The sequence below is a fragment of the Corvus brachyrhynchos genome, unplaced genomic scaffold (genome assembly GCF_000691975.1).
Source record: "Corvus brachyrhynchos isolate BGI_N302 unplaced genomic scaffold, ASM69197v1 scaffold23, whole genome shotgun sequence".
NCBI classification, from domain to species: domain Eukaryota; kingdom Metazoa; phylum Chordata; class Aves; order Passeriformes; family Corvidae; genus Corvus; species Corvus brachyrhynchos.
The window spans coordinates 10,307,433-10,331,353 of record NW_008238983.1 but is presented as its reverse complement, the minus strand read 5'-3'; the positions used below and the strand labels follow the sequence as shown (position 1 = coordinate 10,331,353).

Below are 23,921 nucleotides of genomic sequence, written 5' to 3'. Positions count from 1 at the left end.
CCCCCCAGGAAAATAAAACCAAATAACAAAACAATTCAGATAAGACTCAGTTTGGGCAGAGTCTGATCTGTAAACTCCTAATATTGCAGCCATAGCACAACAGCATCTCTGTTGTTCTTTCACCCATAGTGGTGAGCCTGGTGTTACAGCATCAACACAGAAATAGGTAACAAGACTCCAAATAGCTCTAGTTTGAAATGCTTCTCTGCCTTCTCCTTCATCCATCTATTTATTCTTCCCACTGCTCATTTGTCCTTGTCCAGTTCCTTCTATGACATGTCATCAAGGTGGCTGCTCCCCATTTTCTCATGCAGCATAGGAGTGCCAGACACATATCTGTCTCCACAATACTCCATTCCGAAGTAGAGGTTTCTGCTACCTCTAGTGAGCACTGGTGATGCTTGGATGGCAGAAATTCAGTTTCACTAGCTGCTATTCTTTGAATACTACTTTTGCAGTGATAAATATTTGGGCTGCCCCTCTCATTTGAGCTTTATTTTGGTGATGAATTTTAAAGTGATTTTTCATTATTTGGCCAATCAAGTTTAACAGAGAATTGCAAGGAGATTAGCTCAGCATTTTGAAACTGTTTGCCACAGTTAAAATTCCTTTAAGCAGCTTAGTGTAACTCTATTTATGCTTGCTTATATAGGAAAAAGATCTGACTCATGATGAGCAAGCATAAAGAGAATACCCTTGGGTTAAAATTCAAATCATGCTTCTTCCAACTTATTGTCTTATCAAGCTCTAATGATATCCCAAGGTAATCTGATTTTGCTACGTACAGAAGATAAACTGATAAATATTCAGTACTGCAATATAAAATGCAGGGTGTGATGATGCTGTATGACAACCGGTGTTTTCTCTGAATAACTACTGACTCCTAAGGAGCAGGTGACATTCCACCTTTTATCACAACCCAGCAGGCTGGTGCCTTGCTGCACACAGAGACAACAACGTTGAACAGCTTTGCTTGCTACAGCTTCCCACTTACTAGGAAGCCAGGTTTCCTCTGACACTGGTGTACTTTTACTGCAGGATTTGGCAGGGACCATTCAGAGTGTTGATTGCTGTAATTAGAGCCAAACTCCCTAAAAGTCTTCTTCATGGCAGTCAAGGAAAGGGGCCCCATCTTGTGGACATTTCCTGGAGCAAGTATGGTCTGGCTGTGAAGCTGTTTACCACGGTGCTGTTTATGCAGTGCTGAAAACAAGCTGTGATAACCAACTGCACCAGATCTCACCTAAACTATAGTTACCTCTGGGCTGAGAAGTGCAAAAACCGCCTCATTTCCTTCTCTCAAGGCAAACCATCCTCCTGTTTCTGTAGGTATGAGGCATCCTGCCCCAACATAGCTTTTAAAGAAAGACCTGAAGGGGACTTCTACGTACTGCTTGCAAATTCCTTACCTGCTCACTGAAGAGGGAGAATGAGAGCAGAGGAGGGTGAGCAGAGATGAGGTCAGGGCATCCACCACCGGTGAGGTCAACTAACCAACCCAAGAAACAATTTCTCAGGCACCCCAGAGGCCATGGCACATGTGGCCACATGCTGTGAGCAGCAGGAGAACCTGGATGCCCAGAATGGCTGGAGACACCTTGTGCCAGCCCTGATGACCAATGTCTCGGTGCCTTTGGAGAAGAGTACAAGCAGGCTTTCACATCTCTCCTATAAAATCTGTTTACACAACGTGCAGCTGCATCCCACACACTCTATCCCACACCTACAACACCTGGATCATAGGGACAAGCGCCACCTAAAGAGGCTCCCCACTGAATGCTTATTTTTAAGAAGAGGCATAGTATTTGGGAAAACAGACAGGAAAAAGCTGTTGCACATGCAGTGCATGTTTCTAGCCCACTTCAAACAGGTTTTAACACCAATAACACAACCGGCATTTTGCACTTCAGGACGAGCTACGGCAGACACTGCTTTCAAAGCTCCCTCAAATTCCTATTTCCAAGAGCTTCATCACTCTTGTCCCTTGTCTCCTACAAAAATGACATCATGTATAGCGCTGTCTTCACAAAGGCATGACACTTGGAGAATTTTTCTGGGGTTATGTAGGCACAGGAGTGGTGCCAAGGGCCTGGAGCTCTCCTTGGCACACATGGGAACGTTTGTGGGACTGGGACCTGGACATTTGGCAACACAAGATACATGTAGTGACCTGGTACAGCCCTCTGGGGACATGGGCTAACAGAGACTTGTGCCAAAAGCACCAGGTCAGGTCAGCATGGGGACTTTGGGGATCAAAGGAGGTTGGAGGTTGAAGGTGCCCTTGGAACTCACCTTGTCCAATCTCCCACCGTGGACCAGGATGAGACCATGACTAGTTTTACTATACCACCACTCAATGTTTTACTCACCCTGAAGGGTTTTGAAACTCTCCAAAGAGGGAGATTCTATCACTTCTCTGGGCAGGTTGCCCCAGAGAAGTTGTGAAACATCTCAGAGCTCCGTGGTTCCCCTGATGCCTACTGCCTCCTCACCTTCCCCTGTGCCTTCCTGACACAACCTTCTCCACTGCACCTGTGGAGCATGAAGATGGAGGCAGCCCCGCTGCCCAGCCACCCCTAGTCCCCAGCCTTGCCCCACTCCCACTGAACTCCAGGCTGAACAACCCCAACACTCTCATCCTGTCTCCACAGGAAAGGTACTCCAGTCCTCTCACCATCTTTGTGGCCCAAAGTTTATTTTGGCCTATAACCTGCTCCTGATGCCTTCCTTCATTCCTGAGAACCATGAAGGCAGCCAGTGGCTAGGTCTAGTGAACTGTTTGTTTTTGTCAGCACACTACCAGTCACCTTCTTCCTAGGTCATTTCAGGACATGTGTGCCCTTTTTGCACTGAATTAAGCCTGGTAGTCCTAGGACTCTAGAATAAAAATGCAAAATCTTAAGTGCTTGACTGTAGTAAATCCAAAAGAAGACAACTCTAACAACCCCTCCATGACTAAGGACTGTCTAAATGCAAGTATTACATAAACTAATAATGTCTTCAGTTCTGTGTCATGCACAACAACCAGTAGACCATGCTTATTTACCAGTACTGGAAGAAGAAAAGAGTCTCAATTCCATCATTTTTTGGATGTCAAATAGCAGCAAGTCACCCTGATGATAAATGTATTGTAGTGCACCTTAAAGTGAACATTTTCATGTACAGCAGTGACCTTGGTTGTGTAATTTTGTCAGTCCTTGAGTTTAAGAGATAACCACTTGTGTCACAAATCTCACGGTCCCCAATACAACTGAAAAGAAGAATGACTGTGCTCATATACCTTAAAATGCCCTTATTTACACACTCAAAAAAAAAAAAATCCTTCTTTCTTCTTCTGCTTGAAAACTCACTGACTGCAAAGCAGAACCTCAGACTTGGGAAATAAGCAGCGCAGATTCCCCTATTCGTTAGAGTCCATGGATATAAACATTTTCCATCTGAAGTGGTCTCACAATATAATTTTTAGGACTGTGGCTCACCATTGCCTTATCTTCACCAGAGATTAAGGCAGCAAGGAGTCTTAAGAGACGGTTCCCTGGCAAGGCAAGGTAACTGCTGCCAAATCTGTGCTTTGACACCGTCAGGTTTATATTCCAGAAAGAGGGAAGGTTCTCCAGATTTCTTGTGGCAGACTGGTGGTATTTCTTAACACACCCACACAAAATGATTGCATGTGGATCAGGCTGTGTCTGGGTAATAGAAGGTGCAAGGGAAAGGGTACCAAAACGTGAACCCTTTTGCAAGCAACAGAGTGATAGAGGAACTCCTGCTCGTGTCAGAAAGAGTAATTATCAAAAATCAGGATGTCACACAGAAATGGCACCCTTCCTGTAATTAAACAGGAACAGCTACTGACTTATTGAATAAGGACTCTGAAATGTATCAATGCATTAATACAGCTCGGCATGCAACTGTGAGAGACTGGAAGGATTGTCGGCTCGAAACATTTCAGCTGCGTGTGTGCGTGTGAGGGCAGGGGCAGGTTGGGCCTTGCCTTTGGTGAGGTGAGGCTGTGCCCTGCATTCCCCACCCCCAGGCCTGTATCCCAGCCCCGCCATGGCCACCGATGCCCAGCACAGCTGAGGCAATGCTCCACACCTGCCTCTGGAGCCCCAGTCTAGCCCCAGAGTGGCCAGATGATGTGAAGGAAGGCCCCAGGAAAACCAAAGGCAATGCAGAGCAAAGGGTACTTAAACCGAGACATGAGGCAAGCGTGTCATGGCCCTACTTCCTCTTGGAATATCTGTCAGCTGAACACTGCTGCACTAGGAGTGGTAGCTATACTTGTTCTTTTCTATGTCTTTCCTTCTTTCTTCTTCTAATTCCTTCTTATTTTTTTTTGAGTTTTGAGTAATTTAAAATCGGATGGGCTTGGAGTTTGCTGAATTGAACAGACAAGGAAAAGACTTTGTGAGATGTTTTATGTTGATAGAATGCTGCTCTAAACCTTTTGCCAAAGTCCTCTGATTTTCTATAGTTGCCAGTGAAGTTTTTTTTTTTTTTTTTGGCCTCTTTAGAATACTGTTGGTATTTCTCCCATGCATCTAACTCAGAGCACATAAAAGAGTATAAGCCCTTTTAAGAGGCTCATCGAGCAAGTACTGTTTAACACGCTCGGTCTGTTGAGGTGTGTGGACAACCAGCATGCCATGACCATATAACTGCACTGATAGGATAACAATGTGTGAAACTGCCAGAAATTCCTGATATCAAAGGGAAATTCATATTAATGTAGTTAGCTAGCCTTAACTTATGGCAACATTAACAAGGTGACAGGGTGAGAAACCGACAGATGTAGAAAATAAAAAGGGCCATGGGTTCCTTAGAGAATCTCTGAGTAAACACTAGCTGCCAAGTCATTACCAAGGCAGTGAAATAAAAAAACCACAGAGAGCCAGCATGTACGGGGGGGATGCTTATTTTTGTTTATACATTATGTTGTTGGGAGGATATAAGGGTGATAAAGGGGAAGAACTTGAGAGAGGAACAAGGATATAACACAAAGCAAAAAATATAATCAAGATTGAATGAGCCCTGTGCCTGATCACCACAATTTAGACCACGACAACAAACCCACTGTTTCTGCAGTGTTCATGTCTGGGTAACTTCCACAGGAAGGACTGTTTATGTTTTTTCTTGATGTTGATGAAGGAATACTAGAAATACCCTTCTTAATATCACCAAGGGAATACCTGGAGGGTGTCATCTAACAATATCATTCCTTCCTAACTCCTTAGTATAGCCAAGTGTTTGTTTCAGGCGTGGGAAATTTTTCCCAGCACAGCTGAGAAAAATACTTTGTAGATAATAAAAGAAAATGTCTGTATGCAAACGCAGGGTACTTCCATGTGAACACCTATGACCACCATCATATCAAAATAAAGCCTGAAATTACTCAAGTAAAGTCATGATGAAGTCATGCTCACTAGCAAAGGCAAATGGATAAACACTATCATTACTATCAGGGTCATAATGTAAAATAATGAAGTAAATAAAAAGCAAGAAAATTTCAAAAAAAATTTTAATGCCTAATCATCCTTTAGTCCAACTTTTATTTCACAATCTTCTGTAAATATTGTAAACAATAATTTAAAGCTATAAATTAAAATGTTCCTATTTTGGTTTGTGACAATTTTTAAAATATTCTTCCCTTGACTATTTTCTTCTCTCAAATTAAATCAATCACTGATCTTGAAGCCTAGCATTCCTTTCAGCTATTGTCAAACAAACATTTTGATCCAATCAATCATATCCCTTCTAGCTTCTTCAATATAAGGTTTATCTTCAGGTTTCATATCTTCTGGCTTCAGTTGTGCAAACCCATGAACTTGCCCAGGATAAACTTTAATTTTATATGGTACTTTACAGTACTGTTTCAGCTTGTCCTCCAATAAGAAGATCTGTAAAAAAAAAAAAAAAAAAAGGCATTTTTTTCCATTACATTATGGGGCTTTTTTTAAGTTTGCCTAATTTCTGTTTCTCATAGAGAAAATGCCTCTTTGGTGTAAGACCAAACTATTTTTTTTTTTTTTTTTGTATGGATGAGTCTAAGAACCTCAACAGTTGCAGCAAAGATAGTTTGGTAAATCTCATTGCCAGATGTGTTAATGTTCTTAGGCTTGTAACCTACACTTTAAGTTCTGATCTTGAGAGAACATACTCCATAAACCTTAGTGACCATCAGTCCGAAATATTTTGATAGGCTTACTGACATGGTTTAAGAAAACATGAAGGGCTTTTTATTTTTTGGTTTACTGAACAACAAAAAGACATTGCCGCTGCACAATGTTTTGGTGATTAGTTCACACATGTTTACATGCAAAGTACTAATCCTGTGTTTAATCACCGTATACATTTTCCAGCACAGTTTGTGCTTATTTCTATTAAAAGTCAGAAAACAAAAGAACGAACACTTATTTTGCCCCACAGGTTTTTACTTCTACACTTCTACCCATTGTGCAGATTAGAGAGAGTACTGTGATTTATTTCATGGTTTTTTGTTGGTTTTGGTTTTTTTCATATGGAGCCCTTTTGTTTTTCAGTGCAGAAAACTAGGTATTTGAGGCGGGGTTTTTTTGGGGGGAAGGAATTTTTTCTTACACAACCTGCACAGAAAGAAAGCTTCAGGAGCAAAAGGCGTGGTTTCAATGTGTAACACATGACAGAAGAGATGCATTTGCCAAAATTGTGCCCCTGGGAAAAAGACACATTCATCATAAAATGAGGACAGGGAGTGAAGGATTTGTTTTCCTGTGTGAAGGAGGCACATATGAGGTATGGATTAACATGCTGACTAATGCAGTTAGAAGTAAATATTGAATTACTTCTGTATTCCCAGAGAACACTGCCAGTTCTCCAGTCAGACGCTACCCTAAAAAACAAGCCGTGCTGGAGGTGGTATGTTATCCTTGCGACTGAAGAAAAAGAGTTTATGCACAGAAGAGGGCATCAGTTTCCTACCCATATACTTATCCAGCCTCTCACATATGCTTACAGTAGGGGTTATATCAGAACACAGATGGCAGCCAGGAGTCAAAACATTTGAGTCTACAAGTTGTTATTATCTCAGCTAAAATCTGTGCCCACTCTTTTGACACAGTTCAGTTTGTCTCCTTGCAGCAAAAGCAATTATTCATTGGTCCCCATCATCAGAAAGTTCAGTTATTTAACTTCAGAAAGCAGCTGAAACTCCTTTTTTTTCCCCCTTTCAGTGTCCAGATTCAGTGGTTTAACTACCTGATTTCTCACCCATAGCAGTAGCATACAAGCTTTTGAGATGCTTGGCTCATACCAAGTTGGATATCCCTGCCCAGTTTCACACTCTGCTTATCTAGCCACTCAGAAGCTCATGACTGTTCTTTACTGTATTTCCCACCTCAAAAAGGAAGCTTTGAATAACCTAAACAAATAGGAGGGAAGTTGAAATATAAACAGAACCATCCAACCTGTCTAATTTTTTGTATCTGAAAATGGTTTCTAATGAGGATTTCTGTGTAGGATAAATGAACTACGGGAAAAGAAGTCTTTCCAGAACAACAACTTACCTGATCCAAAGAAATAGTGTGGTCTTTCTCACCAAAAATGAAAAATGTGGGATTTAGTAAAGTGTATCTTTCTTCAGAGTCTCTAACTATTCCTATAATGTTTTGAGAAACAGTCTGTTAGTGAGGTTAGCATTCCTTTTTTAAATGGCAAATTAAAAGACAAAATTTCTATTTAAGTTTACTCATTAGGTACATTACTTAGATCAGGGCAGTGGCTATTTGGATGGAGAAAAAACATTTGGAAAGCATATTTCCCTGCTCTCCAGGTACCAAAACAAGGAATTAATTTTTTTCTTATTTACAGTATTCTTAAAATTTTTATACCAATATAGCCTGTTGCTGAAATAACCATAATTAAAATCTGCAACTCACCTTTGAGTTTTTATAGAAATTTGTTACAAAGGAATGAGTAGAATTACAAACTATGCATAGTCATGTGAACCCAAGTAAGTTTTCATGTGTTCTACACTACCATAGAGGGACACCCCAGCGGTTAATTGAGGATTTTTCAGCATCAAGTGATGTACTGCCATTCCACCCCAGGAAAACCCAACGATACCAATCTTCTTTGCACCGCATTGTTCCTTTAGATACTTCAAGACAACATCAGCTTCCCTAAGACATATAAACAAAAGTAAACTAAGGAATCTATTGCAGAACCAGTACTTGACAATTTAAGAAGTAAATTACAAGACATACATGATATTTTTTCTGTGCCTGCACCTCCAATCATTTAAAAGAGAGATTACTTTTAAAAAGCACATTTCAGGCTAGATAAGTGGCTTCTATTATTAAATGAGAGTTAACATCTCTGGTCCTAGTTTAGGGAAGTACAGGTGTAGGCACTTAAATACTTACCTGAATTGTCACCTGCTCCTTTGTTTTCAAAATTAGTAAATTTTTATTTGAATCACTTTGTCTAGGACAGGACAACTAAAGACAAGACATATCTGCAAGTAGAACAACACCTTGCATTATGGACTGTAGGAATAGATAAGCTTCACTGTACTATCTCTATAGAGTTCACCTATTTAGATAAAGATTTTTCCTATGTCATTCCTGTTGCACAAGTTAATACTAAGATATCCTACCAAGGCCACATGCAAGAATGTTATGCTAAAGAAGCAATTACTCAAAATTACACTGTCAGTAACTACAACGTTTAAAAAATAACTTTTGCGTGAGGTGTAATGAAAAAAAATATGAAAAATATTTTCATTGTAGGTGAGAAAAAGTAAATCTTTTTTTAATTGCTGACTTCTTAGGTCTCAATAATTTTATCTTCTTCGTTACCTACAGAGTTTTAAATTAAGTTTAGATGCAGACTGCATAAACTATTAACTATGTTTTCAAATATTAGGTAGAGTTGTATGGTCATTCAGGTTTGGTAAGGCTGACCAAAAAAAGCCCAGTATGAGAGTGACATGAAGAGGACATTGTGTCCTAGGCCTGTGGCCATGCTCTCTCAGATTTGGTTTGTTTGAAAGGGTACTAAGAAAGTCATGGGTATGTTGGATTCCATGTTCTCTGAAAGAGCAATGGATCTAAACTGGAAAGTTCACCTACAAGTGAACCCTCAGAAGACAGCAAAGGCATGTCCTGAGATTTTAATTTTTTAAGACAGCATCTACATATCTGCTCCTCTTTGGGGTGGGATTTTTTTGTAATTGTTAGTCATTTGTCTTTTCAAAAATTTGGTCACAGCTTCTGCAATTATATGGTCAAAAACTTTGCTGGGAGACACTGAAGATGTAGCTGCTGGAATGTCTGGACAGGGTCAGAAGAATACTTGTGGCTTGCAGGATGGTAGCTGAGTAATAAGGTGTCATTGCCTCACTATCATCTTCTGAAATTTTGAGCTGTGGTAAGAGATAAAGAAACAGTAATGCCTCCTGTAATTCAGGGAAGCCTTGTTACTGGCACTGTTAAGCTGTACAGATAATGATCCCTCTATTTCACACTGAAAAAAATAGTACAGTTGATCAGAGGTATCTTAGGTTTTGGTCAGTCTAGCAAATTTTTGTGTAGTGCTGCTCAGGAGAGTCTCATCAGTACCCTTCATAATCTGCAAGGTAGAAAGCAAGATGAGCACATGACAACTGGCAGATAATATCTGCAGTTATAGAAGAATTTTCCTCTTTATCTTGAGGAACTGGGGGCAGAATCAGCACTTATGAGTGAGAGTACTGGGTATTTTGTTGCCTGTGAAACACTGTGAGCCTGTGTGGCCAGTATAACATAGTTAGAAAAGGGCCCAGGAAAACAAGATGGGGACAATAAGCAGCGATGGGCAGAGCAGATGATCCTTTTCAAATCCCAGCCAAGACAGTGCCCAGAACCACAGAAGAATCACCCAGAATAAGAAACTGTGGTTGTGCAGCCAGTTTGCCCTGCTGTGAGGTGCCACTTCTAATATTTCCTATAAATTCCCCTTATTTGCTGGATGCTTTTTAAAGTTCAAGTACAAATATGTATCTTACTTGTCTACTTTCATAGGATCATGATTTTTCATCCAGTCAGGAAAGTCAACCCAGTGATCAGTAGGTTTCCAGGGTTCTGTCCCCTTGAAGAAGTCTGGGCAGATGGTTCTGTGTGAGAGATGGAATTCAGTCAATTTTCATTGAATCTGTGCATGTCTAAATGTCTCCGAATATCTTCTAGTCCAGAGTACACATCTACATGATTATGGTCTGAATCATGTTTTACTCATCCTTTTCTGCTGATCAGCAGAGCTAAAAGTATATGCCTTCGTATGGAAAAAAAAGAAGACACAAATAAATGCTCATTGTTTCCTTAGACACACTTAATACAAAAGGAAAGGGATTAAACAAATCTCCTGATTCTATATAAACACATATATACTTCTTTGCTATTACAAGCTAAAGCAAATGTTCAAAAGGTTTGGTTCTGAAAAGGTTAAAATAGCTGTTTCTCTTTGGATCACCCATGCTGCTTCATAAGCACAAACACAGGCACTTCAAGAGTCCTTTGTGCTCAGGTAGCCATTTTTCCTGGGTCAGTTTTAGTATCTTTGGTGGCTCCATGGAAATGTTCTGTTCATTTTCTTTTTAATGTGCTCAGACTGAAATGGCATGGTTGCCTTCTGTATATTGGAAACATCATATGCCATGCCTGGTGATCTACCAGTTCATTTAAGGTGAAGATAGGAAAGAAAGTTGCTTACATATATCCATGACCTGCCATCAAATCGACTATGTATCTAATATCTGGGAACCGCCATCCAAATACATCATGAACCACGATCACAGCTTTGTCCGTGGAAAAAGATGGTCTACAAACATATGCCTTAAGGTACTCAATTTGTACTTCATGTCCAAGGCACCCATAGTGAGACCTTTCTCCAGTATTATATAGAAAAGGATCAGCCATTTGAAAACCTAAAAAAAAAGAAGAAAAAGACAGCAAGAGTGTAAAAATAATTTGTTGAAAAAAATTTTACTGGGAGCAGTTAGAAAAGAACTACGGTATGGATTTGTAAACTAGATTCCAATGCTGTGTGCCCCTATGCCCTTGAAAGGGATTGCAAGTAAAGCATATGTGCACGCCTCATTCAGAATATTTGAGAGTGTTTGGTTTTGTCCTTTCTCCAAAAGTAGCAATTAGAGACAATGAGCCAGTAGATGTGCTAGACAGATTAAAGTCAAAAGTTGTTCTGACTCTCTGTGTCAAGAGCTTGGAATGGACTCTGTGCAAAAAGTAGATTGTGATCCTGTAATTAAAAGTGGTGTTACAATGCATCTGTACAAGGAATCCAATTAAGTCTGCAGGGGCAGTGATAATAGTAGCATTTCCTAGTCATGTGCTGACTTTGTCCTTGGGGGTGCAGTACACAGGCATGTACATTATGACTGTCTCTGCTTCATCATTTCTACATCAACCTCTTATTTCAGTTTACGTTGTAACATGTACTTCATAAAACCATCTAATCTTCATGGAAGAGCAGCAAATTCCTGTAAAAATACATGCCTTCCTCAGGTCTCCATTAACTAGAGCAGCAGAGGGCTACACTTCACAGAGTAATGGGAAATTTTGCCTAGGCAATATGGACACATTCGGAACCCTGTTATGGACGGACTGAAGAACAGAGAGTTGATGCCACAGAGACTCACTGTTTGCTTATGCCCTACACAACACTTCCCAGTTTGCATGATTCACTCCGGCTCAATAAAAGAATCCAAATTTTATGTGCATTTAGACTGCTTTATACCCAAGATAATCATCCTCCCCAATGTACAGTGTAGAGACGCTGTTCTTCACCATCCTCTCCCAACCCTGGGGCTGCTGTCACCAGATCTGGCAGGGCCAGCACTGAGTTTGAGCAAATACACTTGATTACAACCATAACCCCTGACTGATAGTGGCGTAGACATACAGGAACTGGGCAGACATGTCTTTACTGCTCTAATCAAGCTCATTCAGATAAAGCCATGAGATGGATGATCTCTCATCATCAGTAATCCCCTGTGCTGATAACTGAGAATTGATTACATGTGTTAACTGTTATCTCACCTTTCCCAACATCTGAATGTCAGGCTTGGTGCTAGGAACCATGAAATAGCCTGATCTTCAGAATGAAACCTCGATTGTTTTGGCATTATGTGAAAGTGGAAGCTGTGACACTCATGGGAGATTATCTCCTACCATAAGCCCCCCATAATGCTTGAAATGCCTGAGAATGCTTGAGAGAGGTCTGTTCATACAAAAGTGCTTCCTACCTCTCTTCTTATAACCTAAGATGAATGAGCTTGTTGAAGTACAGGAGGCTGCCTGGAGAAACCACAGGCACTCCCAAAGATAGCTAACACTGCTGCCTTCTGAGATGGCAGCCACAGTCTTACGCCACTGCAGTCTTTTGTTCAGAAGGGCACAACCTGTGGTGTCCCCTTCAATAAATGTAGTGTTTAGGAGGCATTAAGCTATGCAAATAGTTGTGAACCAGCCTACTCCCTATCCATCAGTTGCTTCCCAGAAACCATTTCTTTGGCCTATGCTGGCTGAGGCTGGGCCAGATGGCTTCTTTCCAGGCACCAGGCAGTGGAGAACGTTAGTAAATAGTCAGCCACACCTGGACCGCTTAGAAGTTTGATGGGATCCTGTTCAGTCAGAAGCTTTATTTGCTCCCGCCTGCTTTGTCCTACGCAATGTGGTGTGGCAAAGCAACACGCCAGGATATTTCCAGTCTCACCTCATTCCCTCTTCCCACCAATTTCAGCCATTACACTTTTCCTTTTCCTGCTTTCCCTGTGGCACAGTTCCAAGCAGGCAGCATCTCGCCTCTATGCCCCACTCCTCATCACTGAGCTCCAGCACAGAGGAGATAGAGGGCCTGCTGGAAAAGTGACTGCTGATAATGGGAAAAAAACCACAGATATTGATGAATCTTGTGTCATCCTACTGCTCCTTAAGAGAAAGCCTTCTTAGAGCTTCTCCTTCTCTCCAGTGGTCCTGCTCTTCCTTGGGTGTCTTGATATCATTCAGCTTTCGTGCAAGAAACCTAAAAACTGAGGAGTTATTTACAGAACGAAAAGGTGGGCTCCACCAAAGGTGGTAGGACAGACCTGAACTACTGCATTTCTAGGAGCAACAAATCACATAGTTATATTCTGCTGAGTCTTAGTTTTCATCAGGAAAAAACGAATCTTTACTTGGAAAGTGAGGTTAAAAATCTTTTTAAAAACAATCAGGTTAAACCGAGGCAAAGATCCTGCTAAGGACAATCTCCACTTCTCAGAAAGTAAGTATGAGCATGTGATCTCAAAGTGCTGTGCTGTTTGGCAGGACCTTGGACTACTGATGCCAAGATGTGACATCTCTGCCCTTTTCCCAGGTCGAGAGATAACATTTTAAGCTACAGCAGCATTTCATTTCAATGTTAAGGGTTCAATATACCAAACAAGGAAAAGAACGGAAATTCATTACCATAAGGGCAAAAAAAATTATTACGGTTCTTTAATGTGAACTTGGTACTTGATGAACATAAATAATCAGTGTCCTCAGAACTATTGCTGTGCCACAGCTTGTAGCAAAGACTCAAAATGAAATTCAGTCTTTCCCAAAGTTGACAGCCTTTATTTTCTCCTTATCTTATCCCCTTATCCCTTGATACTTGTCTTTGTGCAATTTTTTACTGAAACCAAAATAATAGTCTCTCTTTAAAGAAGTAGATTTGCTGATTGTTTCATTTCTTTTCAAAGAGCAATATCTACTTGTTTAGCAATTTCAGATTTTCCCTTTCAGCACAGGTAAAAGTAGCTATCCTTTCCAGCTGTCAACTCAGTCTGTATGGACCAGTTTGCCATAACATACCTGGAGTGCAGGATCCTGTTTCAGCCCAGCTCGCTTCTTCTGCTCAGTGAGACACCAGCTAGATTGCTCTAAACTGAAAAAGAAGAAAACCAGTTCTTGCTGACTGTTTTGCTCCTGGTGCTGCCCACCCAGTTTTCAGGTGCTCTTCAACTCTTCTGCAGATTTTGGGATTGGGAAGTGAGGAGGAGAGGCTTCGCTTGAGAGTCATCCTGAACGGAAGGGGTGGGGACAGATCATGCAGAGAGGCAGTCTGCAGCAGGCTCCACATCAGTTGCCTTTACTCTACCTTTTATTTATTTATTATCTAAGGAGTTTAGAAAGAAAGATGCACCCAAACACTGTACTACACTATGATGTATGTGATGCAGCCATTTAAGACACTGCAGAGGCTTTAGATGTCAGTATTTGTAACTGAGATATTTAGCATCAGTGGTGTGTTGCCGATGCATTTTCTTGAAGAATATTCATATACTTTATTGACTATAATAAATGCCATTAATGAAATTTGAGGCGAATTAAGATGAATCTGTCCTGGCAAACTTACAGCTTAAAAAACTTACTAAGTCTCCCTAGCACACACATTAAACATATTACAACCACACCCATAAGTATTCTCAACAAGTCGAAAAGTGTTCCATGTTACTTGTGATTAGACTTGCATTCGACAAGCGAGAAAGACCTGAGTCTGTGGTGGCTCATTGAAATTTTCCATTCCTATTTCCACAATGGCACTGTATGCAAGGAACATTAACTTAGCCCTCAGGCTGACATACACTCATTTTCTCTGTGTGTACTCATGGTTTGAGAGTGTATGCATTTTGTGGGGAGGGAGGGCGTGCAAATGAGAGAGACAAAAGAGCTCAAAGAAACTTATAATGTAATTTCAAGACAATATCAATAAATAAATTTTTATTCTTAGTATATATGACAAACAAGTTCCCAGTAGATTCTCAGGAGTACTCTGTGTGGTAGGGACCGCAATCTGAGGACTATGTTAAACAGGTGACGGATGGACCCAGTTCACTAAACTTCAGATATTTACAGTGATGATGTCTACATGTCAGCAAAGTGTCTACACTCAAACAGTGTCATCAATATTTAGAGTATGATTCACACTCCATGGGTGTCTTTTTTTGAATGAAAATAGGTAGTCCCCTAGATGACCCAACTAGTGCAATAAGATTGCAGTTCTGTGTGCATAATAACCCAGGCACAATGCGTCCTGGGTTACTGTGCTGTGGGAGCTGCACAAATCTCAAAATTAAGGTTTGTCATGACCAGAAAGAGGGTGTTTGTCCTGTCATACCTGTCAGGAGATTTGCACATCAGGAATGTACGAGAAACCATTAAAAAGATTGCTTGTGTTGCAAGGGATGGAGGGGGGAGACTTGACTGAAAAGATCCAGTTTGTACTTCGATATCAGTGGCATCTTGCTTGACCTTGTGTAACCCCCCCCGGGTGGGTACCTTGTACTCAGATCCACAAGACTGAAGTACTGTCTTCCTACCTTGCCCCCACGGAACTTGGATTCATCCAAGCTGCTGTCCCCTGGAACAGACCAGACCAGCAGAGGCATATATCTGATCCCACATGGATCTCACAACTGTAAACCCTGTGTTGGTGCCCAGCCTTGGGGGTGGTTAGGGTGAAAGGAGAGCAAAGGAATCACTTTGCTCTAGTGCAAGCCTTTGCCTGCACACTGTGTTTATATTTGATCTGCAAACCCTCTATCATTCAGATCTCTCATACTTGATGAGACTGTCTTTTTCTCTGTAAGATACAATCACCTCTGCAACGGACTCAGGATTATGGAGATCATTGCACCCATGAACTTCTTACAGTCTCAAGAATCTTGGGCATTTAATTTTTTATGCCTGCTGTGAACATCTCTATTTTTGGGGTTAAAAAAAAAGGAAGGGAGAAGACAGATAAGAGTTGTAATGAGCACAACAGATTTACTTGTTCAAACACACAGTGGTGGAATTTCTCCTTCACCTGAGACACACAGCTTGTTTTTGTTTGGCTTGATTTCTTTTTTTCCTGAAGGCTTGCACCAATACTTCTCCAACTGCTCCTCCTGGTTTTATAGAAATGGGCCTAGAATAAAGCCCAGAAGTTAATCACCACAGCTGCTGGCTGCAATTTTAGCTGTATATCAGTAAAAGAAACAAGATCCTATAACATGCAAGCCTGCTGCCCTGAGGCAAAATAGAAAGGTATTCTCTCCCAGATGACTACTGATATCTAAAAACCCAAAAAGGCAGGTACTCTGGTGGCATCTAATGCAGAAGTGAAACACTCAGAGGGAGAAACCAATGAGCAAGCTTAGACATGCCTGATTTACAGTCACCTCATGCAGTATTTGGAGTGCTGCTGGTAACAACAGACTCGTCAGAAAGTTGAAGTCATTACAAATGTTACATTTATGTTGTGAAAAAACCTGTTCAAAGCATCTCTGTTGAGTGATAGGATTGCAGCCTAGAAGCTGCAGAGGAGGCAAGAGGGACAGCAGGGCTCCCCTCTCCTCTTATGAGGTGCCAGCCAGCAGCACCAGATTTGTTAAGGGGTTACCATTGCCAAGGTACCTTGTGAGGAACTGGTAGGGAGGCTCTCAGGAAGGACCACAGCAGACGCACAGTGGGATGGGGTCAAAACGCAGCTCTGAGGAGCCAGCTGTAATGCCACTGGAGACTCTGTACCCAACATCTGACTTCATAGCAAGAGGAATGCTTTGGGATTTGGGTCTCTTCAAGAGAGGGGCATAGCTATTCCCTCTAATAGAACTTCACTAAAAAGACAGCCTTAGTAGTGAGCATGTAATTTGGAGCTTGGTTTGGTGCTTTTTTTCCCTGTGTGTTATCCCAGTTCCTTTCCCTCCATCCAGTAAAATGCTGCATACCTAAAGTTATCTACTGAATCATCATTTGGGAGGGGAGCAATATGTTTTAACAAATCTGATTTAATACTGCAGGTTTCTGGCTTGGGTGTCCAGTCAGTGTTTGAATAAAGACCCTTGGAAATCAGGTCAGCTCTTCTTACTGCAAATCAAGGCTTGGCAGGAGGTTTACATGTACAGACACTTCATTTGACATAGGTGAAAACTAGTCTTACACTTACAATTTTGTTCTTTACCATTTACCTAGCATGGTACTCTGGAGCTGGTGGCTGCCTTTGCCTGGAACATTACAAAAATTCTCCAAGGAACCCTCTGATTTGGTTAGTAGTGAGCCATATCCCTTACTCTTTTTTTTTTTTATGTCTCTAAGAAGAAAGGCTCCGATGTCTGTCCTCTGTGGGAGTGAGTGACCTTATCTGCTTCATCTGGTGCATCATTGGCAGGCATGACCATGTTCCCTGGGCTGATCAGAGCACCCGCTGCTCCTCACAGGGCACGAGGACCAGGGTGATTGCTGCTTCTTCACTATAAATCATCACATCTCTCACCATGCTTCCACTCCCTTGTGATTTTATTTGCTGCTAAAAAATAATAGACTCCATCTGTCGCCATCTCTCCCTTTGGCCATCTCCCCATTGCATCCACCCCCTCGCCCTCCTGTTCCACTCTGTTCCATTTATGTAAGTTATTTGAAGCCACTGGTTTCAACTGGTTTCTGGTTATCCCTTTTAGTGTGCTGGGATTTTTCTGGGGTAGCCTAGGGTCAGCTCTCAGAGTATACAAGTACTTATCTACCTAAAATCAAAATTATTACTTTTACCACAGGGATAGAAGGATGATCTGCAAATTATGGTTTTCCACAGGTATGTTGCTAGTTTGCTTGTTGGCAATGTAGAACTGGTTGACCCAACAGGTTCTGAGTTTCTCATGCCTGGCTTGGATTAATTTTTACTTAAAAATAAATTGTGAATGTTTATTCTCAAATTTCCTATTTTTCCTGAAAGAGCTTGTGGGATTTCAGAGGCTGTGCTTTGTGAACTTTATAGAGAAAGGGTGGAGTATAACTTTAATTATGCCACGCAATAACAGGAAAACTATTCTAATGTTGTGAGTGACATGCAAAGAGGAGGATTAAAATTCCTTACCACTGTCCAGGTGTTTCTAGGTTACTCAGTAGCTCTTCATTTTATTAAGAAACACTTCTAATGAAATTTCAGTACAAGGAAAATTATTCCAAATAATAATGAATATTACTGGCAGTGTGTATTTAAAAATACTACATTCTGGTGCAATGGCTCAAAAACAGATCAAAGGCGGCATCAGTTTCTCACTGAACACTTTAAATACGGACATGAGCAAGACAATAGAATTAAGAGTACATGGATAATTGCATGGAACAAGGGCTGATTTCCATCTCTAAAAAATGAAACATCTATTTTGAGCATGATTTAAGATTGTGCCTATTGTCTTTTTCTTACCAAATATTTTGTCTTCTTCTCTAAAACTACAAAAGTTAAAAATCCAGTAATTACTAAAAACCACTTTTTTTTCCCACTTATCCACCACTCAGAGTACTACTTTCAATGATTAATTCATTCCATATGGTAAGTCATTGAAACTGAATTTTGTATGCAGAACTGTCCTCATAAAATGTTGATTTAAAAAAACATATATTTGGTCAGATTTATTCCAGGGCATAGGTCCTTTTACCTTTTTTTTTTTCTGTTGCTTTATTTGGTATGTGTTGTCTCATACAAAACTCATTTAATGCTCATTTTATATTTCAGAAACTTTCTGGGATTAATCAGCTGGAAAGGAGTGATTTTGTTTCCTTGTAATTGAGGACATATTTGCACTGAGATGTAAATACTATTTCAGCCTTCAGTACAAATAAGCTGTCCTGGACAAAAAGCTGCACCTTGTGCCCATAGAATTTATCCTGCTTTTTGAAAGAGGCAACTTTCACGTGTAGAAATTTGGCTTCTCCTCTGTAAACTCCCAGAGCGCAGTTGAACAGTTTCATTTCTCTGAGATTTTCCAAGATATCATTTTAGAGCCAAGAGGACCCCAGAATTTCCACCTACATATGGTCCCCCACAGGTTATACATCTTCCAGATGAACCTTCAGAGGTTTTTTTTCCTAACTGGAGGAAGGGAAACTGTTTGCTACTATCCCTGATTATTGAACAAATTTGGCAAAAATTACTATACTAATCAGTGTTTTAAATTCCAAAACCTTAAACAGAGTGCCAGGAAAAAAATTTAACCCATGTTTGCTCAACTTTAAAAGCCCTGTTTTGCAAATATGTCTATGCATTCGTAATCTTGGAAGGTATCCAGACAGCTTTGGACTGTATCCCACAAAGTAATACAGACGCCCAAGTACAACATCAAAGCAACGAGTTTAAGGAAAGTATATATAAGAGCTTCTAATTATATAACAAGATAATTACCATACATAATTCAGAGCAATCAAGGGGCTTTATTAAATATGCTTGCAGAGAGCACCTGTCTCACCCATTTTCTAAAATGAAATAATGAACTTTGCCCTAGCAGAAAAAAATTACGTTTTGGTGTAATCTTGCAAATGGTTGAGACTGTGCTAGAACCATCCTAAGTCTGTGCCAGTTGAACAAAATTAGTTACTAAGAGTCCCTGAGCTGGTGTAAACATATAATGGAACATCCCATAAGACAAAAGGGGTCCAGGCAGGAAGGGGGGGCCAGCCCCCCGTGTGAATCCTGCCCTGCTTCCCAGTGCAGGCACAGGAAGGCACACAGGCAATGTGCATCCCATGTGAAAGGGAACACTTGGGCCAGGTAGGCCAAGCAGAGTGCAGTCGCTGCCCACCCTACCTGGTTCAGACGCATGTGGCATCAAACATCATGGTGTGGAAGAGGTTCTCTTCCCTTGCCCACCCAGACAGCTCAAACTTTTGCTAGCACTGTGTGTGCAGAAGCAGTGTGCCAAGAGTGAACTCCTAGGCTTGCTCTTCCACAGCTTCATTGTGAACTAGTGAGTTTCAAACTGGACGCTTCAGCAAGCAGAAAGCATGAGCTTAAGCCAGAAACTTCAAGGCCTGATCAGATTTGCCCTAAATGGCTGATATTAGCACTTCCAGAATTCACAATTTCCAGCATGCTGCTTCCTTCTGGTCTGAAATGGATCTCAGTCTCCTGATAGACCCACAATGAGATCTCGGAGAGCTGAGATGTTATAGGCCATGAGACAAAAAGTTTAGGCCCACCTTATTCAATCCTTCACAAGGTTCATCTCCTAAGGTGCTGTGATTTTCTCTTTGTTCCCTGGAAGCTGCAGAGATGGTAGCCTGTCTTTACTTGACATGGCAGGTATCATAAGGCAAATCCCTTCCAAAGACCTGTCTTGAGCTGCAGCTTAGACCTCAGGACAAACTCAGGTATTCATTACAGCCTGTTCTCCTGGTTCAGGGGGAAAAACCAATCCAAACCTGAAGCCTCAAGCTGAAATCAAATCCACAGTCACCTGCCTCTTCAAAGAGAACAACAAGCTGCACACAATTTATTAACTTCCCCAGAGCTCCTGCCTTGTTTATAGGTTTCCCGGGGAGCTGAGATCCATTTTTTGGAGTGAAATCACCACTTGCTTCTACCAAGCTAGACTCCAGTGAGTTTCTTTTCTTTATGTGCAAACCTTTTCACAAGTCCAGATACAAAAAATAAACAAGTCCTCCAGGGTGTGGATCACCTTCTGGCTTGTTATCTGGATAGGGAGGTAAGGAAAAAAGGGAAATTAGTCATCTTCTCTGTAGAAGGAATTCATAGTATGTCTCTACCATCACACACTCCTTCTCATGAGTAATAGACTGATATTAATTGGAAGCATTTGTCTGAATGTCCATACAAAAGGTAAAACTCAAATATAAAGCAGGTGGGAGTAATGCTGGGGAGGAAGTCTTGGACAGGCTGGTTCTGAAAGAAGGACCCAGGACTTTCTACCTAAGACATATGCCCTCAGTGTAGACTTGAAGATTTAAAAAAAATATGCTGGATCAGAGCTCCGTGCTCAAGCTACTGCTCCACCAAGCTCTTTTGTGCAGAAACTGCCATACCCACATGGCCACTTCTCTGCCTCTGTCTTCTCTGGATGACTCTGCCTTGGTACAGCCACTTCTGTTTTTATGTGAGCCAGAACCAGAAACCTGATTCCTCTTGTTCCAGCCAGATACCAGTGCACTATCAGCTATTCAAACACTCCCTCTCTGGTTTTAAGCAGAAATTGCTGCCTGCTGCAGATCTCTTCCCCTGAAATTTCTTCAAAAGTGTCACCAAAACTGAATTTTGATCACATGGATTTTTCTGCTGATATGTATTTATCCTAATATAATCACATCTAGATCATTTCAATTCCTCAAGAGTTAAACCCCATGATTTAGCTGAGCACAACCATTCCTGTATGTTATTCAACAATCGTGATAATTTCTTCCCTGTGAGAAAAGACATAAATGCCAATATGTTCAAACTTAAACCTCTGAGAGCTAAATGAATTTCCAAGGACAATTACATATGTGAATTGAGAGCAAACAGAAAGCATGGCCTGACTCAGAAGAACAGCAATGAAACTACACGCTCCTCAGTGAACTTGTGAATTATGTAAACAGAAAATCAGAAATTAAACAACAGGCTCCTTCTTGGCATGGTAATTAAGGCTCTTGGTTACCATGCAAGATGCTGTTATAATAAAGGTTTGTTAAGAGGCCTATTTTTGTTTCCTGCTTTGATGGGATAAAAACATTTTGTGAAGTTTGGGAAACAAATGGCTTCCCTAAATGCAATCTATATCTAGCACATTTCACCTGGGTCCATTTCAAAGTAATTTTTGCTGTGTTTATGTTCATCTTTCAGCCAGCTGAACTACTGACAGTTGTGTTGATTAATCCTGGAAACCTCCCAGAGAATCTACAAACTTCTTTCAAAGGTCACTAGGAATTCTTCTTCTATTCTACCATTCTTTAGGTATGGTATCTTTTTGAGGAACACTTCTTTCAGTGATCTCCCAACATCAGCTGAAAATCAACAACTATAACCTCCTCATCATACTTGTAATTTTCTTTTCTCTTGTACTAAATGGCTCTCCATTAAATGGCTCTCTGTTTATCTTAAATGCAAATTTTACAAAGAAGTAAATATATTTTTCTGATTTTTATTATGAAATCAAGCAATATATGGAGTTTTCCAGTTTGTTATCTCCAGATTTTAAAAAAACACAAACATGACTGGGGTGCTGAAGAAGAAGCCATGTTCAAGCCAAGCTCAGAAGAGCCAAGCCAGTACAGGTCCCAGTCCTACAATGCACACCACTTGCCCAAGGCCCCAGTCACTTTATTCCCTGTATTCCAGGGGGAACTTTGATTTGTTTGTGAGCACAGCACTGAATATATGTGGCAAGTTTCTAAGTACAATGGATCCAGGTGAGTAAGAATTTTTTACTTTCATCTTCCAACTTTTATTAAAATATGGTCATATTAAATAAATTAAAATGAGTAGGCAAAGAATCTTATTAAATATATGTGATTATAGTTTACTATATATACTCAATATTAAAGCATAGGACATTAGTTGCTCTTCATATTATAAATATGAGTTCTCAAAAACAGAAAGAGATCTTTAATGTCTCTCTTTTCATCTGTCTTCAAGAGACAATCTAAATTCAAACCTTTTCTTGGTTGTGACAGCTGCTCTGGAGATCATCCTACATCCAAAAATTTACAAGCCAATACGAAGTATGCTGCAGGTCTAAGAATATTTCAGATACAATCATTAAAGATATGTTAACATATCTAAATCAGAGTATTTAACATAAGTTTACACTTTCAACCCCACGTTTTGGACTGCAGTGAGAAAATCTGTAGTAGAAAATCAAGCACAAGCTCTTGATGTACAGATTTCTTGATTCACAGATCCTCATTGCTCAGACGAACTGGAGAACTCTGGGTCACCTCTCCTGGCCTCTTGAACTTCCTCCTGTTACTGCAAGGTGCAGGCTGCTGGTGAGAACACATTGATTCACACAGGTACGCTGCCCCGTAGGGCTGGGCTGATGCCGGACTAGCTCCCATCCTTTATGTCCAGGCTCACACAACAGGCTCCTTGCATGAGCCCATTCGGTGTGTCAGTGCTGAAGCACTCCCGTACCCCTCCCTGCTCCCTGTCCCCTTCCTGGTGGAGAGCTAAAGCATATCTCTTTCCTCTTGGCTTCAGACTGCCTGATACTGCAGAGAGGATATTTTAGCAGTTAGCATTTTGCATAGAATTTCCCAGATTTGGACCAAAAATTCACTGAATGTCATTGGGGTGACAGTTATCCCTACCTGGTTCCTCATCAATAAGGCCAGGTTAGAAATTTCTGACATGTTCTTCCCCACATCCCCCTGAACAGAGGGACAAGGGACTGGTTACCACCAGCGCTCAGGGAGTGCAGCACTTTCTGCAGCTGAGTGGAGGCAGAGATCATCAGCCACTGTCGTATCACTCCTGTGCTCCCAGGGGAAGCCCTAAATCCCCACATCTTTCTCCCAAACCACCTCCAGCCCCAGCTGAGCACAGGCAATGACTGACCCAGCTCAAGGGACTCTGGCAATCATGGGATGTGATCTGGGGACTATTCCAGATCATTAATGAAGATACAGGAAGATATGGCAGCCTGAGACAAGACAGCAGCTGGGCAGCCCCTGGTGACTCAGTCATTCAGCTGCCACCAGTGCTAGTACCAAGGTGCAGGGCAGCTGTTCAGGATGCTGGTTCAGATGTTGAAGACTTCAGACACCTGGAAATGCCCTGGGGCCCCTCAAGTAAAATTCTTCCTTAATCAGCTGACAGCATTCAAGGCAATAGTTTTCCAAAATCAGCAGGTGCTTGTTTCATGTCGCCTCAAAGTAGCAGGTGGCCCCAGCTGGGTGCAAGCCACCACAGTCCCTGCCTGACTGGCCACTGCGGGCCCCAGAGATGCTCCATCTCCTCCGCCACCTTCTTCTCAGAGTCGCCAAACCACCTCCTGGGCCTGGAGTAGAGGTGCCCTCTGGTGGCACCCTTGGAGCTCTGCCACCTCTCCGGATTGGTCCATGCTCCTGCTCCTGGTGTCCTGGTCTCTGTTTCCATGAGATTCTTTCAATGCA

General features: G+C 41.3%; 1 protein-coding gene across 1 annotated transcript; it reads right to left on the bottom strand.

Annotated features, from left to right (window-relative positions):
• Positions 1–5,503: 5,503 nt before the first annotated feature.
• Positions 5,504–14,074, bottom strand: LOC103618762 (carboxymethylenebutenolidase homolog). Its single transcript, XM_008637199.2, has 6 exons — positions 13,872–14,074; positions 10,729–10,942; positions 10,025–10,132; positions 8,017–8,159; positions 7,545–7,636; positions 5,504–5,900 (listed from the first exon to the last, which is right to left on the bottom strand). Exons 2-6 carry the CDS (start codon positions 10,932–10,934, stop codon positions 5,721–5,723), a joined length of 729 nt encoding a protein of 242 aa, XP_008635421.1. The 5' UTR covers positions 10,935–10,942; positions 13,872–14,074; the 3' UTR covers positions 5,504–5,720.
• Between the last annotated feature and the right edge of the window lie 9,847 nt (positions 14,075–23,921).